The sequence below is a fragment of the Rhinopithecus roxellana genome, chromosome 19, assembly GCF_007565055.1.
Source record: "Rhinopithecus roxellana isolate Shanxi Qingling chromosome 19, ASM756505v1, whole genome shotgun sequence".
Classification (NCBI taxonomy): Eukaryota; Metazoa; Chordata; class Mammalia; order Primates; family Cercopithecidae; genus Rhinopithecus; species Rhinopithecus roxellana.
In genome coordinates this window covers 71453272-71470660 of record NC_044567.1, presented here as the reverse complement: position 1 = coordinate 71470660, position 17389 = coordinate 71453272, and the positions used below count along the sequence as shown (strand labels likewise).

The 17389-nt window shown below is 55.3% G+C and overlaps 2 protein-coding genes across 7 annotated transcripts in view; one reads left to right on the top strand and one right to left on the bottom strand.

Moving 5' to 3' along the window:
- The window catches only part of STX8 (syntaxin 8), a 305088-nt gene extending 301408 nt beyond the window's left edge, over nucleotides 1-3680 (top strand). For 2 of the 4 annotated variants that reach the window (XM_030923464.1, XM_030923463.1), the window contains one exon: nucleotides 1624-1798. In XM_030923464.1, the coding sequence (XP_030779324.1) occupies nucleotides 1624-1691 (68 nt within the window). In that variant the 3' untranslated portion in view covers nucleotides 1692-1798. Of the gene's footprint in view, nucleotides 1-1623; nucleotides 1799-3512 lie in introns of those variants that run through there. The other 2 variants (XR_004055028.1, XR_004055029.1) reach the window with 2 other exon arrangements.
- Nucleotides 3681-12021: 8341 nt separating this feature from the next.
- NTN1 (netrin 1) overlaps nucleotides 12022-17389 on the bottom strand; it is a 247015-nt gene continuing 241647 nt past the window's right edge. For 2 of the 3 annotated variants that reach the window (XM_030923462.1, XM_030923460.1), the window contains exon 7: nucleotides 12073-12408. In XM_030923462.1, the coding sequence (XP_030779322.1) occupies nucleotides 12080-12408 (329 nt within the window). In that variant the 3' untranslated portion in view covers nucleotides 12073-12079. Of the gene's footprint in view, nucleotides 12409-17389 lie in introns of all 3 variants that reach the window. The other variant, XM_030923461.1, reaches the window with a different exon arrangement.

Sequence of the window (17389 nt, the reverse complement as noted above, 5' to 3'; positions counted from 1 at the left end):
TGCAGTGGCACTGTCTCGGCTCACTGCAAGCTCTGCCTCCCAGGTTCACGCCATTCTCCTGCCTCAGCCTCCCGAGTAGCTAGGACTACAGGTGCCCGCCACCATGCTCGGTTAATTTTTTGTATTTTTAGTAGAGATGGGGTTTTACCATGTTAGCCAGGATGATCTCGATCTCCTGACCTCGTGATCCGCCCGCCTTGGCCTCCCAAAGTGCTGGGATTACAGGCGTGAGCCACCGCACCTGGCCTATTTTTTAAATATATTTTTAGTAGAGATGGGGTTTCACCATGTTGGCCAGGCTGGTCTCGAACTCCTGACCTCAGATCCGTCCGCCTCAGCCTCCCACAGTGCTGGGATTAGAGGCGTGAGCCACCATACCCGGCCACTTGCCATACCTTTTTAAGTCTTCTCAATATTCAAAACCATGATAAAATGCCTACATGGGTTGAGCTTAAGATTGATACGACCTGATCCACACTGAACCCTGAGGATCTGTGGAGGGGATTCAGGAAGTCTGTGAACTTGGACAGAAAAGCAAATTGCACTCTTATTTTCACAAATGGCTAACTGAAACAGCATTTTCTTTGCTCACGAACGTATGCCACAGACTACAGTAGTGTTGAGCAGTCCTGTTGGCCACGCAACCACGTGACCCTGCACACGTGGCTCTCCCTGTTACTTTCTGAAGCATTTTCATGGACCTCTCCACCTCTGCTACCCACCTCCCTCGTGGGGCCTTGGCAGGTCAAGGACTCTTCAGTCAGCAAACTTTTCTTGAGTGCTTACTTTGTAGTAGGCGCGCCCCATCTCTGTTATGCTACACCTTGTCGCCGCTGGTACCTGGCGCGTGGTAAGCACTCATTGTTAAATACTAGGCAAGCGAACATGGGAGATGGTGAGCTCATTGCACTAAGTGAGGGCTGTGTTCATTGGGGCCCACTTCATCAGCATCAGGTGAAGGAACAGGCAATGGTCAGTCCAGGCGCACGACCCAGAGGAAGCAGGGCAGGGCTGGCAGGCAGAGCGGGACCCAGCGTGGGCTGGTGGGGAGGGCCCATGCTCTCCAGCCAAAAATGTCAGGAAATGAAACTAGCAAATACTAGCAGAAAAAGTGTATATTAAAGCAAGCACCACTATCTGTGAATATTTGTAGAAATGGGTGACTTAAGGATCTTAAGACTCAAGAAGACAAAATGAAGCCATGTGGAGAATGGAGAAATGGGTTCTAGAAGGCTCTCCTAAGCCCTTGGCTTTATCAATGCGTCATCAATGCATAATCTGATTGGGTAGCGAGGGTGGCTGGCGTGAGCAGCTTCTGCCCTCCCCTGTGGTCCACGGTGTACACAGATGCTAGAGTTAGGGGCATAGCAGGCACCCCGTCCTGGCCTGAGCGCTGCCTGGGGAGGCCTGGCCACACCCAGGCCCCTGCCTTCTGCACTCACCATCCTGCAAAACCAGAGCTGTGTAAGAGCAGCGCCCCAGGCCGCTGACCACCCCTCTCCGCCTCATACAAGCCGAAGGTTCAGAGGGAACTACATCCCTCTGACCCTCTGCAGACACTCAGAATGTGTGAAGCTTTTCTGGCAGGAATCATTAAAAGTATTTTCTGCTCCTCTTTTTCAGGGATGATCATGGTGATTTTACTGCTGCTCGTGGCTATCGTGGTGGTTGCGGTCTGGCCAACTAATTGATGGCAGTAAAGAGACCACCAGCTGTGACACCTGCCAGTGACAGATACAAGCCCAGCACCCTTTTGGTACGCAAAACCTGCTCTCAATAAATTCCCCCAAAGCTCCGACCTCTTGTGCATTGCTTCAGTAAAGACTTAAAGCTCTGGCTGGGCGTGGTGGCTCACACCTGTAATCCCAGCACTTTGGGAGGCTTAGGCGGGTGGATCACCTGAGGTCAGTAGTTCGAGACCAGCCTGACCAACATGGAGAAACCCCGTCTCTACTAAAAATACAAAAAAAAAAAAGGAGCTGGGCGTGGTGGCGGGCACCTGTAATCCCAGCTACTCGGGAGGGTGAGGCAGGAGAATTGCTTGAACCCAAGAGGTGGACCATTGCACTCCAGCCTGGGCACCAGGGCAATACTCCGTCTCAAAAAAAAAAAAAAAGCAAAGACTCAAAGCTCTGGAGAACTGCCTAGAGCACCAGGCCCAGCGTGGCCCTTTGGGTTTTGACTTTGGTCATTTTGGTGCTGGCCAGAGGTCCCTCGGGGTCCCCTGCCTCATGGCGGCCAGTGGTTTCTGGCCACCTCGCAGTACTCTGGGCATCCTGGGGCCACTGGATTAATAGACAGTTTGAAACCTTGACTTCTGGCCTGCTTGTGAAAGTCACGTGTCTGTGCAGGAAATGGGTGTACATTCAAGGCCACGTGTGTCCAGGTAGTGGGGAAGGAGTGAGGTGAGGGCTGTGCGGAGGAGCCACACAGGCCTGTGTCTGAGCGTGTAACCACAACCCTGCCGCCCTTCCCCACCCGAGTCACCCCGCCAGGCTCAGCACTCCTCCTAGGGGTGCCAGCCGCCACTTCACAGAAATACTCCTTTGGAAACTGCCATTAGCCCCAGAAGCACACTCTTTTTCATTTCCTTGGTAACAATCAACTCTCATCTTCCAGGGCTGACACATCTTTATAAGCAGCTGGAATCAAGTCTGTGGAATAAGGCAGGTGGGACAGGAGGTGGTCGGGCTGGAAAGCACTGTGGAGGGTTCAGAAGGATGAGATTGCAAAGTCAGGAGAACATGCTGTTACCTGGCGCCTCACCTGGCTCCGACAGCCCCGTGTGTGAGTTTGCGCAGCGCATGTGTATGTCTGTGCGTGTCTCAGAAAGGGCAGACAGATGGGGCAGGCCTGCGGAAGACGCCAGGCCCATGGACGGCTGAGTTCGTGTTAGCAGGGGTCAGGGGGCCAAGCACCTTGTGCTTTCTTATCCACGTGGAAAGCAGGCTGGGCCAGCTGGCCTTGCTCTGCCCTCCCTGATGAAAGGGGAAAGAATTAGGGTTGATGATGGGTGATTTCCAAAGCACAAGATTTCATTGAGAAGGTAGGGGATTCACAGCAGGCGAGTTTCTGGTGGATTTGCTCAGGAGGGCATGACCTGAAACCCCCTATGGACAGAGACACCAGAGAGAGAGCCACGGGTAGCCTGGTGTAATGTCATTTCCTAGGGACTGGGGGCTCCAGGGGTCCCGGGAAGACCTGGGGTCTGGGAGCTCTGACCCAGGCAGACAGGAAAGCCACCGTGGTCTCTCTGGCAAAGGACAAGGGAGCTCTGGAAGCTCTCATGCCAGCAGGGACATGTGCAGCCCAGAAGCACACCCATTGCCTCTGCTCACAGCTCACTGGCCAGAACTCGTCACCTGGCCTGCTTCACCATGAGGGGACCAGGAAATGTCTGGAAGGCCAAGAGCTTGAAATATGCAGTGAACCACCCTAATGACAACCACACCACTTACCAGCTCAGAGACCACGGGCAAGTGACCTTCCTCTGCCTCTGCTTCCTTGTCTAGGGCATGGAGATGAGGTGTCCTTCCTATTCACAGGGTTGCTGTGAGGACAGAGTGAGTTGGCACACACAAGCACAGAGCGCCCTGCTTGGCTCCACTGAAAGAAAGTTCCTTCTGGCTGAGGCGGGCAGATCACCTGAGGTCGGGAGTTCGAGACCAGCCTGACCAACACGGAGAAACCCCATCTCTACTAAAAATACAAAATTAGTGGTGACGCATGCCTGTAATCCCAGCTACTCAGGAGGCTGAAGCAGGAGAATCGCTTGTACTGGGGAAGCGGAGGTTGCGGTGAGCTGAGATCGCGCCATTGCACTCCAGCCTAGGCAACAAGAGTGAAACTCCATCTCAAAGAAAAAAAAGAAGTTTCTTCCCTAACCCAAGCCTAAGCCCAGTGGGCCAGATGCCTCCAAGTCTACATCCTGGGGATCCTACTACATGCTTCCACCTAGTGCAATAGGACAGACTGTTGTGAGGATGTGAGCGTGCACCAGGGCCCAGGAAAATGCTCTCCTGTCTCTGTGGAGCCTGATCCCTGCTTCCAGGAGCTGCCAACACATGCAGACCCAGGCTAGCCTTGGGATGTCGAGGCCCTTGAAGCAGAGTTAGAATGAAATGGGCTGCGTCGATACAGGAGGTGCGAAGGGCTGAGAGGATGGAGAGCAGAGGCAGCAGTGAGGATGAGCCATACTGCCGGGGACCTGGATTGTCACAGGAAGAAGGAAGGGAAGCGGGCCTGTTGTAGGTGCATGTGTTCCTGAAGGAGAGCAGCCACGCTGGACAGGGGACCAAGGGCTTCTGGCTGGTAAGTCGCCCTGGGATGCGCCTCCTTGTCGGGGTGGGGTGGTTGCTAACGGATCATCCAACAGCAAATCAAGAATCTGTAGTGCCTCATCTTCCAGTCTTGCGTGAAACCCCAAATCTCTACAAACAGCGTCTCCTTGGAGGGAGCCCCCAACTTTGGGGCTCAGGGGAGGCGGCATTGACAGTCTGTTTGACTTTCTCACCTCCTCTTGACTTGCTCAGCACGGAGCCCCGGCAACTTGTGGGGGCGTCTTTGAACCAGAGCCACGGAGTCCTGGCTCAGTCAGACTGAAAGGCCTTTTCAAGCAAAACACTGAGCCGATGTCTGCACACAGCGGCTTCTATTCTTTTGGCTCTAGGCCCGACCCCAGCACTGCGAGCTGTGTGACCCTGGACAAGTTACTTCACTTCTCTGGACCCACAGGCAGGGCAGGGCAGATAAAAAGCTACCCAGGACATTAGAATGCACGGACCTGCTGTCCAGGCTTTGGGCAGTGCAGGCCACACAGGGTGGGAACGGGCCAGGCAGGAAAACCCCCGCTCCCCTTTGCCTTCCTCAAGGGGTGGGTGACATAGGAGACTCCCACCCCAACCAGGCCAGAAGTGGCAAGCATACCCAAGTGGCTGGGATGCATCCCTTTTGGGGATTTGCTGCCTCAAGAGCCACCCTAGAGAGTGTGGCTAATGTAAAGATAGCATTTTCAAGCATGGTTTGAAAGGCTTGGCTTCTCCCCCCCTCAAAGCTGCTAGGACCACAGTCCTGGGTGACCCACAATGAGTGCTTTGGAGTTGGCTGGGCAAGCCTAAAGCCCTCCCTCCAAGCATAAAGAAGAAAGGCAAGGCAGGGCCTTAGTAGCCACCAACCTCGGGTGCCTTTTCAATGAAAAGAAACGTGATTAAAATAACAGTGTAAGTACTGTTTAACTTAACCGATTATTAATTATAAGCATTTTAACTCTTGATACCATATAAAGAAATCCAGATACCTGGGTACAGCTGGTCCTTCTGTTCCATTTAAACTTCATTTTTATTAGTAACTGTAACTAAACCTTAGTTATCATTAGCCCCAAGATGATAGCTCCTTTCAAAACCCGCAGGGCCCCCGCCTGGACACGGCCTCCACCAGTCATTTGTGACTTTGATAGGGAAAATTCTTTCTCTGCTGCCTGCAGCCTTTGGCCTGGCTGGGATTGGGCTTTTTCCATGAGCTGGATCCCTGAAACTCTCCTTCTACATGGCTGATGCAGGTTCCCGATGGCCCCTCTTCAAAAACTGCTGGCAGTTCGAGACCAGCCTGGCCAACATGGTGAAACCCCGTCTCTACTAAAAATATAAAAAATTTAGCTGGGTGTGGCGGCAGGCACCTGTAATCCCAGCTACTCAAGAGGCTGAGGCAGGAGAATCACTTGAACCCAGGAGGCAGAGGTCGCACTGAGCCAAGATCGTGCCACTACACTCCAGCCTAGGTGACAGAGGGAGACTCTGTCTCAAGAAAAAAAAGAAAACACAAACAAAACCTGCGAGGCTCCCTCATAACTAGTCAGAGAGAACTGCTGGCTGGCCAAACAGCCGCATTGTTCCTCCTAGTCAGGAAAGAGTGCCTTAGCCTCCTTAGAATTGTATGCCCTGCTTCTTGAGGTTCACAGTGACACTGACATCTTAAGCAGAGACTAGTTAAGGATCATCTCTTAGCTAGCTGGATTTTCTAACCCAGCGCTGTTGAAATTAAGTGGGTTTTTGCCCCTTATTTTAAAAAGGGGGCCAAGACCCATCTTTGCTCCGATTGCTTCCTACAATTTCACAGACTTCCTCCCAACTACATGTCAATAACAAAAGACATTGACCTCTTTCTAGAAAGGACCTGCCGTCCCGCTGAGGCTCCAGTCAGATAAAGCAGGCGTGTAATCCGTCCCTATCCTCTCTTTCTTACTGGCTCCGTTATTCTTTTCATTCCCCATTTTTCTTGGCCTGTTTCTTATGTGTCTTTATTTAGTTTTAAGAAGAGTGGAGAAAGAGATGTCTGTTCAACAAAATCTGAAACCTAGGGGTGTGTCTGCCACGAGTGGGCATCCCATGCCAGGGCGCGGTCTCTGAGAGGAATGGGCAGGAGCGGAATGGGCAGGGGAGAGCCTTATGAATGAGCGAGCCTGCCCAGTGGCAGCTCGGATGGCTGGGCAAGCCCCGCGAAGCTCTGACACCCGCAGGGCTCTGACGTACCTGCCCACCCACCATCAGGCGTTTTTTAATGGATGGCACTGGCTTCTGGGTCCCTGTTGGCGATCACCCAGCTTCCTTGTGACTCCGCATTCCCGCCTCTAAAATGGGCTTTTCCCACTACCTTGGGCCACTCCTTAGCATCAACCCAGCTTATTTCCTGCATTGAGTTTGGCAGATGCCCTCTCTCCCCAACTAGAGCATAATGTCCTGGGAGGCAGAGGGGCTCGTGACAGTACATGTTCTAATGTGTGTTTCCTTCTGGCCTTGGGCCTGGGGCTGCAGGCACCCTCACAGGGCCTGACTGTGGTGGCGTCCCAAAGGAAATGCGGGCTCTCAGACACACACCTTTTTAATTTTTTTTTTTTAATGGACAGAAAAAAGCCACATCATGAAAGTCCTTGAGAACTGGACCCTTGACCTAAAAGGACGAAAGCTGATAATGAAACTGCCTCAAGTGCATCACAGGCCTCTTAGCCCAGTCTCTCGGTGGGTCTTAAATGCTACCAGTGGCCCCGCTGGCCCCGGGGAGCACCTGAAACCCCAGAAAAGGCTTGTGTTTCTCCTTAGGCTGTGTGGCCAGCTGAGACCTCGATCTCATCCCTGCCCACCCACTGTCAGGCATTGTCATTTCAGCAGGGACTTACACCTGAGACTGGGATACCCAGAGACCACTCACGTATCTACCTGCCCTGGCTTTGACAGCCTAGCTCCCTTCTGCAGAGCCAGACCCCCGAGGTGGCAGGGCTGGCCCTATTTATTCCTGAGCAGAAGCGAATGGCAACTCTAGTCAGCTCTCTCACAGCAGGGAAGGGGCTCTCCATACCTTCGAAGGAAGGGCCTGTGGAGCCTGTGTTGCTGAGGGGCTAGACTGGGCCCATTGCTGAGGCTTGCCTTCAAAACAGCTGGGTGCAGAAATTATAGCTTCCTGGTGACGATCGGCCCCACTTTTCATGGCAACACAATATGTTCCTAATGACTGAATTGTTTATTTAATAAAGAAATCACAACCATTTGGAGGTTTAAATATAGCCTCTCAGAAACCAAGTGAGCTCAGCTCTTGGTGGCTGCGTGGTGCTGGCACTGGCCCAGTCTCTGCACCGCACGAAGCCTTTAGCAATCGCTTGAAAAAAAATATTTTGCAAGATCTCTTTCACAAACCCTGCTGTAGTTTCTTGAGTCTCTCCTTGGCTTTCATAGAAGAAGCCAGTTATGTAAAAGTCAGAAACTACCTGCAGGTTCTGAATCAAATGGAAAGGGTCAAAGGTGGCTCTCCGCCCGGGGGTTGCAGGTAGGGCAAAGTGGGAAGGGACCCCTTTCCCCTCTCTCTGTCCTGGAACTCCAGGGAATGGCAACGATGGCTCCTTGGAGTGGTTTCCTGCAGCCTGCAATACAGACTGTCCCATTCCAGAGCCTTTTAGCTCAAAACAGCATTCACGGCCAGCAAGCCCCTAGGACATTCCAAGCAAAACTGCTCTTTTCCTGCCTTTTAGGGGGTTAGGGCTCTGTCTCTGAGGCTTTGGGTAAAACCCGGGCTCTGACTTGCACGGGAGTTCTTCGGCCTGAAGCCATAGTCCTCCAACTCCCCGAAAACGCGATCCTTCCCCTGCCTCCCCACACACCCACCACCCACAGCCCAGGCCACCAATCAAGACTGCGAGATGGCACAGTGTACAAGAGTTTATTTAATGATATCTGAATTTAGTTCTATCATGTGAGGCCCACGTTACAAGTTCCATCTGGGTCCATTACAACTCTAACCACCCCCCCCCCCGCCCAAAAGAAAAAAAAATCCACAACTTTTTCCATGTCATTAAATATATTCATATATAATAACCATAATATATTAGTATGCATTGGAAAGGGACACTGACGCAAACAATACGTCGTGGTCACAACTAAACATTTACAATTCTGAGTGAACAGAAATTCAAAACACAGGAGGGGGCCGAGGGAGGAGGGGAAGTGCATTTGGGGGGAGGAGGGAATGGGAAGAAACGTCCAATGACAGGAGTGGGACTGGTTTGGCTTTTGGCAGGGGCGAGACCCCGCAAGTCCACATTTTGATCCCCCCCCGGGTGTGCCGTGGCTGTGGCCCACAGGAATGACTTGTCCACGGACCATGGCCCCATCAATGGGTCTAGTCTGTCACACTCTGGGCTTCAAGGGGGCGTCCTTTAAGTGTTGAGAGCCTAAGCGTCTTTCACTTTCCTGAAGGTAGGAAACATTCCCCAGTCCCTTAGGGTCTCCTCTTGAGTTCAGTCTCATTCCAACCTGGGGCAACTCCAAGAAAGTCCGTACCCCTCTCCAGCATGCCGCGACTGAGGCAGAGTTCCAGGGCCTTGGAGCAGCTCCCAGCTTCCCTGGGCTGTGACCCCAGGTGTCCATCCCTCCCACCTAGAGGCCCCTGGGGATGCTGCCTCCTGCCCTGCTTTCCAAGGACAGATGCAGTGGGCAGAGACCACAGCCAGCAGGTGAATCCCGGGGGCAGCCCTATGTCCTCCCCGCAAATCTTCGGCATTATTGCGCGTCCATAGAGCAGGCACTCAGCTGTCAGGGACACCAGACCACCCAGCTGCTAAGAAAAAGGACAACTGGGGAAGCCATTTCAAAAACAAAGACTAATCTGGTATGTTTTTCTTCAAACACCTACATAGCACAATTCTGGTTAATACACTCTTCAAATCTAGTTCCGTTTTACATCCCTTCCTAACTGTACAAACTGGAACACCTCAATTCCCATTTCCCTCTGCTCCTAGGAGTGGGGCTCAGGAGTGGAGGAAGGGTGCTTTCCCAAGGATGGCGCTCACCGCAGAGGCCGGGGTGTGTGGATAGGAAAGGCAGCTCATGATGACTGTACAATCCCAACCATGACCTGGCCCCTAGCCTGGTGAATCTGGTCACCCTGACGCATTCCCCAAGAGCCAGGCCACTGGGTGGACAGCCTGTGCCCTTTGGGGTGCCGAGCTGAAGGGATGGGCGGGACGCTGGCTGAATTTTCCACAAGATGCCTTGTTGCTTGGCGCGTCGCTGGCTCCGTTGCTGAGGGGGCCTCAGAAACCACAAGTGCAGGCCCCTCACAGGACACCGGTGAGACCCAGACCCAGGGTGGGATATCGTGGGCCTGCCACAGCCCTTCTGGGCAGGGTGAAGAAACCACACTGGCATAGACAGAAACAGGACAACCGCCCCAGCAGCGCCGTGCCTTGTGATGCCAATGGCACGCAGCAGACCACACTGGGCATCCGACGGGCCCTGTCTTGCAGCCTTAGGCTGAATTCAGGAAAGCCAAATGCCCCTTGCCAGGGCAGGTCTGTCTGTGCCCTGCCCCTGAGGCATCTCTGCCGTCTCTCCTGGAGTCTCTCCAACCACCCCGAGGCAGCCAAAACACCTTTCTACCACCTCTTCAGAGCAGCCAAGGCCTGCCTTCCTGGAACCTGGAGCTGCTGCCTGGCAAGTCCGTCCCTGTGTCCCCCACCACTTTTCTGCCCCCTCTGAAGATGTGATAGTCCCCATGCCCTACCCCACCCTGGGCTCCTGTTCTCCAGCCCAGATGCCAGTGTCCTCAAGAGGCAGTAACCAGGGCCAGGGGCTCAGTGGTCACTCCCCCAAAAGCACCCTCCCGGGATGCACAGGGATTGGGCGGTTGGGCTGCAGAGCTGGAGTGCAGTGAGGGCCATCGTGGCCCCTGGTCAGAAAGTCGGGCTCTGGAGTCTGAGCCCCAGTCCTGCCACCAATTTGCAGCATGACCTTGGGCACGTGTACTCCAGTCTCCTTGCTGGCGACAACGGGTCCCTGTCCCACAGGGTTGTCATGAGTACAAGCTGGGAGCATGTGGGTAAAGTGCCTGGCACACAGCAGGTGCCCAATAAATGGCAGCCGTGATGCGGGCAGAAGCGGGGAAGGCAGAGGAAAGCCAGACCACCGGGGGCCAAGCTTCATACTTGGTATGACCCTTTTGAGCAGCCAAACTCTGGCCGGGAAAGTGAAACCAATTTCCTGACTGTGAGGGGAGCCAGGCCTCTAATTCAGTGCGCCGGGTGTGAGGATGTGGGCCAGAGGCCCGGGCAGTGCACAGAGCCCAGAAAGGCGGGGAGCCAGGAGGCCCGAGGGCACAGGAATGGACCCTGTGTGAGGAGGTCAGAACCAAAAGGGGCTGCCTGCTTGAGGACAGTGTCTCTAGGAGATTTTGGAAGGAGGGCTGGGGCACAGTGGAGGGCACGGGCGGACTCCACAAAGAGGCTGTCTGGAAAGCTATGGTCGTCAAGGTGTGGCCCAGGCCAGACCAAGACAGCTGTAGGGGGCAGGCCTGGCAGCCTCTGTGCCTTTCCTTGGAGAAGCCAGCATGGCCTCCTTGGCCCCCAGGAACCTGGTCATTCCTGCACCCCCACCCACCCATGGCTCAGGCACCCTGGTACTTCGCTGAGCCAGCAAACCCCATCCCAGCTCAAGCAAGCCCCCTGCCCCAAGCCAGGCCCAAATGCCTTCGCAGCCTGCAGACTCCAAGCCCATTCAGGCCCATTCCAGCTGTTGACATTGCTGAGGGGCCTTGCGGGAGCTGATGTCATTACATAAATAGTGTCACTGCCGTAAACCCAGCCAGTACCCCTTCCCCCTCTCCTGGAAAATGTCATAAAAGGGGCTGGTTCCAAGTTTCCAAAAGGAAACTCTCTGGGAGGTTTTGCGTTTGCGATGCCTCCTCCAACAGGCAGCTCCAGCATGAGGCGATGACCACCCGGCTTGGGCTTCTCAGGGATGTCCCTGGGCCCACTGCCCTCTGGATGGGCCAGAATCCTGGGCAAGCCCCACGCTGGGCAGGGGCAGAGGCAGGCAGCAGGGGCTTCCTCTCCTCTCTCCACAGGTGAACCGCCCACCCCACCCCACCCCAAGACCCCACCCAGGAGGACCCACTCAGCAGGTGGCAGTGGAGACAGAGGCCGCCTGGGGCGTGCTGGCCGGACAGGAGTTGTCCGTTCCCCAAATGCTGCCAGACCCCTTCAGATGGAGGAGCCCAGGCTGTGACAGCCAGGTGGCCCGCAGGGACTAGAAGGAAGGGGCCGGGGAGAAAGTGGGGATCCCGTCTGCGCGTGTGGGGTGGTGGTATGGTTGGTGCTCGGCGCCCCGCCCAGACTGCGGGCCTGAGAATTCAGTTCTCCTCCCGTCCCCGGTCTCCGCGCCATCCAGGCCCCGTGCCTGCGGCCCCAGCTGTGCGGTTCTGCTCCCGCCCCCAGCCCCTCCACGGCGGCCGCGCCCAGCCCCAGGGAAGCGCGTCTCTGCTCTGGAAGGAGCCCCGTGAGGTAGCTACGTCTCGTCCTCATTTCTCCAGGGCCCGGCCGGCGACGAACCCCGCCCCGCGCGCACACGGCTCTCGCCCGGGGCGCGCAGGGTGGGGACCGGGGGAGGGGCCGCCGAGGGCCCCGCCCCCCGCGCCGTGCGGCCCCGCCCCCCTCCCCCCACCTGGGAAAGCCCTCGCGGGCCAAGTCCGCGGCGGCCGGGCCCAGGCGCCCGCTCTCGCTCGGCCCCGCCCTGGCGCCCGCCTGCCTGCTGCCTCCGCGCTAGGCCTTCTTGCACTTGCCCTTCTTCTCACGCTGCTGGAACTTGCGCAGCCGCCGCGCCCACGTGTCCCGCCACTGGATCACCAGGCTGCTTTTGTCGGCCACGATGCCGCTCTGGTCCGGAGAGTCCTCGGCGTTGCCCAGCAGCAGGTACTTCTTGAGGGGCTTGATTTTGGGACATTTGCAGGCGATGTCCCGCGAGCGGATCCACAGGCTCTGGTCACCGCGGCGGATGCGGCTCGTGCCCTGCTTGTACACGGAGATGATGTTCACCGTGAACTTCCACCAGTCCCCCGCTTTGTCCGCCTTTAGGATGTGAATCTGGACGGCTGCAAGGAAGCACAGGCAGGCGGGTGGGCCCCCAGCTGCTGTGGCCAGGTCCACCTCTGCCTGAGCCTGGGGAGAAGGGAAAGGAGACCCAGCCCCAAGAAGTGACTGCAGAGAGCGTCCCATGGAGGAGCGCGTGAGTGGTGGCCAGCTGATCGTAGACCCCCCACCTGCTAACACCAGGGCCAAGGCCGCTGTTCCAAGAAGCTTCGCCTCCCACGCTTTGAGGGTGCCACCCAGCACTGCCGTCGGGACAAGCCATCTCCTGGCCTTGCCGAGACCCACTTTGTCCAGGAAGCCTACAGGTGCTGCCCACGCCCCCAGCACTCTGGGCAAGCTGTCTGCCCAGGGCAAGTGCTCGGGTGAGCGCAATGCTGGCGGGGGAGAGGGAGGTTCCTCAGGGGTGCGATTCTCCAAAGACCCAAGTCACTTTACACCAGCCCTCATAGCACTCCACACACACACAGCCCGGTCCTCCAGCCAGTCTCAGAAAACCCTAATGGGTCCTCAATGCTCAGGGGCAGAAGATGAGAACCCACTCTTGGGGTGGCTGTAGTGCCTTTTCCAGAGCTCCGGGCTCCTCGGACTGCCGCTTCCCATGTCTAAGCCATCCCTACCAGGGGGCCTCCCTTCCTCTGTGCTGCCCAAGGTCCCCAGACCATTCCTCTTACTCCAAATTCGCTGCCAGTATTTTCCCTAGTAGAGGACTTCCCCAAATGGAGCATGCATCAGAATCCCCTGGCGGGCCTGTGAAAATACACTGCTGGGCCCCGCCCCAGAGCTTCAGATTCAATAGATCTGGGTGAGGCCCTGGAATATGAGTTTCTCATAAGTGGTGAGATGCTGTTGACTGAGAGGACAAATGTTCGCAGATGTCATTTCTGCAAGATAGTAAGGGAGACTTCAAAAATAAGAGATGCTACATAAATAAATAAAGGAGAACCTTTGCTCTTACTGCAGAACTTTTCAGAGCCTTTAACCTAAGAATCCTGTATACATATGTTGGTTTCTCAAACAACCCTGACTGCAGAACCCTTTGGTTGGTGCATCTCAGGTCACCAGAGCCTCATGGAGCCTTCTTGGGGACCTGCTAGAGGTGGACACATGATCATTGCCCCCAGGCCAGGGGGTACCTGGAGAGGCCTACTGCTGTACTCAACCTCTGTTCAAGAGAAACAGCCATCCACCCACTCCCCTGCCCTGCACTGTCAGAGCAGGGTCCCTTCCCCTCACTAAGCCCACCCCTCACACCCTGGAGCCTTCACTAGGCGAAGCACTTTATTCCCCAGGCTGGGCCGTGAAGCAGACTTGAGCCCTTCTGAGAAAGGAGCAGCAACTTGAAGAAACCAAGACACAGGCAAGCTCTGTGGCTTCAGCAGTCACAAGCACATGTCCCCAGGGAACGCCCAGTGGTCACTTCCCCACTTACCACTCCAGACAATGGACCCACCCCAGCTCAGCCTGCCTTCCCATGCTGGCTGGCTTCTGTCTACATCTCTGGGGGCCACTCTGCTCCTTCACTCCCAGGGCAACCCCCTGTACCCACACATGGACCAGGGGATGGGGAGGGGCAGGGACAGCCAGGCGCAGGGGAGCACTGAATGCCAACCGACTCATCCTTCCAGGGCGAGGGAAGCGTGTTTTCCCATATTTTCATTTCAGCTGTCCCTGGGCATCCTGAACTTTGCACTCCAGTCTGAGGGCTCCAAAGAATGGCTGCCATGGCAACCGTTTCCATGTTTTTGTCACCAAGGGACTCAACAGTCAGTGTGAACTCTGGGGTGGGGGGAGCCCTCCAGCCCAGAGAAGTGGCTGGGCTGAGTGTATTTGACTGTGCAGACAGAGGTCACCGTGGCAACTGAGAGCCCCTTAGCTAAGCAATGGGGGAGCCACCCCAGGCATCCCTGAGCGCCCCACTTTCCTCTCCCCAGGACTGAGCTGAATACAAATGAGCTCAGGATACGGCTGTTTCTGCCGTGCTGGACACCTCAGACCCTTTGCACAGCCATGGTGTCCCCAGCCAGCATGGGCTGGTGTGGCCCAAGGACGCTGTGGGAGGCACCCTGGGCTGGGGCTCTGGGAGAGCACAGCTTTGATCCCAGGCTCAGAGCATCTGTTGGTGCTGTGTGCTGAATGGTGTCCCAACAAATTCCTCTGTTGAAAGCTTAACCCCCTGGGCTTCACAGGATGACTTTACCTGGAGATAGGGTCTTTAAAGTATAATTAAGTACCCATTACAATTTTAAAACATTTAAGTATAATTAAGATGAGGTCATTAGGGTGGGCCCTATGACCCGTGTCCTTATAAGAGGAGATGAAGACACAGACGCACAGCGGGAAGACCCTGTAAGGACGTGAGAAGGTGGCCATCTACAAGCCAGGAGAGAACTGAGGAAAACAACCCTGCCGACACCTTAATCTTGGACTTCCAGCCTCCAGAGCTGTGAGAAATACGTTTCTGTGGTTTAAGCCACTCGGTCCGTAGTACTTTGTTCTGGCAGCCCTAGAAGCTAATACAGTTAATCTTGAAGATTCTGGGGATGTTGGGCCTCTGCTCAGGGCCAGGCAGAAGGGCAGAGCTGGCAGAGTCTCAGTTTGCTGAGAAGAGCCCAGAGAAAGCTGGCTGGAGAAGGCCTAGCCTTAGAGTTCCTGCAGAGGCCTCCCAGGGACCTTCTCACTCCCTGGGGTCATAGCAGAAGGGCCGGTGAGGCCTGCCCAACCCTCTCTGGTCTCTGAGCCTCACCCCATCAGTGAATGCCCTGGAAACCAGGCGTGGCATCCAAAGCAGCCCCCTATGCATCTCCAGGCACAGCCACACAGGCCTGAAGGGGACCTGCTTAACTGCCTAACACCAAGGGCAAAGCCCTGAAAGGTACCCTCCCGCCTGGACAACTTGCTGTCGAGAGTCCAGAGGGATAGAGCAATGGACACTGGTCGTCGGGAGAAAGCAAGCAACCAGCCCTTGTCCTTCCACCCCCAGCAGATCTCAGCAACATCAGGGGTGGGAGCTGTCCTGGCCACAGGGGGCAGGGGCAGGTAGTGGTAGGACTCATGATTACGCTGGAAAAAGGCCACATTTCCGCTGCCCTTGGCAACCCCTCTACACATTACACAGCCCACCAAGTATGAGCTACACATGTAGTGCATGGGCCAAGCCCCTGCCGTGCACATACTGCTGAAAATATTCAAAATGTGCATTGCAACAGTGACCTCAAACAGACCTGCACTGCAGGTCTGGGAGCACGAGCATCAGCAACCACACAGCACTCCAGCAGGCTGCTATCACCTCCAACCAACCTCTGGCTTTAAGTGAGGAATGAGGGGGACCTCTGGGCTACATGGAACCTGGGGCCCCTCCCAACCCAGATGTACCTGTGATGTCACCCAACCAGGGGGCTTGGCACAGTGGGTTATGGGCAGTTCTGCCCATCCTAGAACCACGGCCTCAAGGATGGGCCTCTTAGACCCTATCATGGTTTTAATGTTAGTATCCCCCGCCAAATTCATCTGTTGGAACTTGATATCCAGTGTGAGAATATTAAGAAGTAGGGTCTTTGGGACATGATTAAATCGAGGATTTCACCCTGTGGATGGGATTAGTACCCTTATAGAAGAAGCTGACTGGGCACGGTGGCTCACGCCTGTAATCCTAGCACTTTGGAAGGCCGAGGCGGGCAGATTGCCTGAGCTCAGGAGTTCCCCAGGCAACACAGTGAAACCCCATCTCTACTAAAATATAAAAAATTAGCCAGGCGCAGCAGCAGGCACCTGTAGTCCCAGCTACTCGGGCGGGTGAGGCAGGAGAATTGCTTGAACCCAGGAGGTGGAGGTTGCAGTGAGTCAAGATCACACCACTGCACTCCAGCCTGGGTGACAGGGTGACACTCTGTCTCCAAAAAAAAAAAAAAAAAGAGGCATAGTTCCCATGCCCTTTCCACTGTGTGAGGACACAGCAAGGAGGCAGCATTTCGGAAGCAGAGAGCAAGCCCTCACCAGACTCGGAATCTGTTGGCACCTTGGTCTTGGACTTCCCAGCCTCCAGAACTATGAGCAATAAGTTTCTGTTATCAGTCACCCAGTCTAAGGGGTTTTGTAGCAGCAGCCCAGAACTAAGACACACCCATACGATGAAACTCACCCCAAGCTAATTAGCCTCGGCCCTTAGCATGCCTGAACTCCCACTGTCCTTGCACTGATGTCCCAAAAATTGTCTTCAACAACGCTGGAACTGGGGGCTCTGCTGAGGATCCCCCACCATGTATTCAGAAAGGAGAGAGACGAGATTGCTCTCAGAAAGGCAGATGGTGAGGTCAGACCAGGGAGATGAGAAGTGTGCCGACAGTCCTTAAATTAGGGACTGCTGGCTGGGCACAGTGACTCACACCTGTAATCCCAGCACTTTGGGAGGCCGAGGCGAGTGGATCACCTGAGGTCAGGAGTTTGAGACCAGCCTGGCCAACATGGTAAAACCCCGTCTCTACTAAAAATACAAAAAATTAGCCAGGCGTGGTGGTGGGCACTTGTAATCCCAGCTACTGGGGAGGCTGAGGCAGAATTGCTTGAACCCGGGAGGCGGGGTTTGCAGTGAGTGATCACACCACTGCACTCCAGCCTGGGCAACAGGAGTGAAACTCCATCTCAAAACAAAACCAAAAAAAAAATTAGGGACTGCTGGTGTACAGGAAGAGGTTGGCACCTTAAGCCAGAATGGCCATTCTCTGAAGTGGAGACAAGGAGGTCAGTGAGGCAGATGTTAGCAGAGCTCCTCAACCCTCCTTCCTGGGGAAGCGAGCCTGGCCTCCACCTGCTGGTGCTTCTGGTTTTATCATAAGTGCTCAACGGCTGCATCCCAGGGTCCACAGCTCAACTTCATTCTCCCTTCCTCTGAGCCCTTGCTGCCCGCAGAGCTGACTGCTACAAGTGAGTTGGTGCGCTCTTCCCAGCGGTCTCTGCTCAGGGCAGGGATCTGCCATCAGTGCAGAC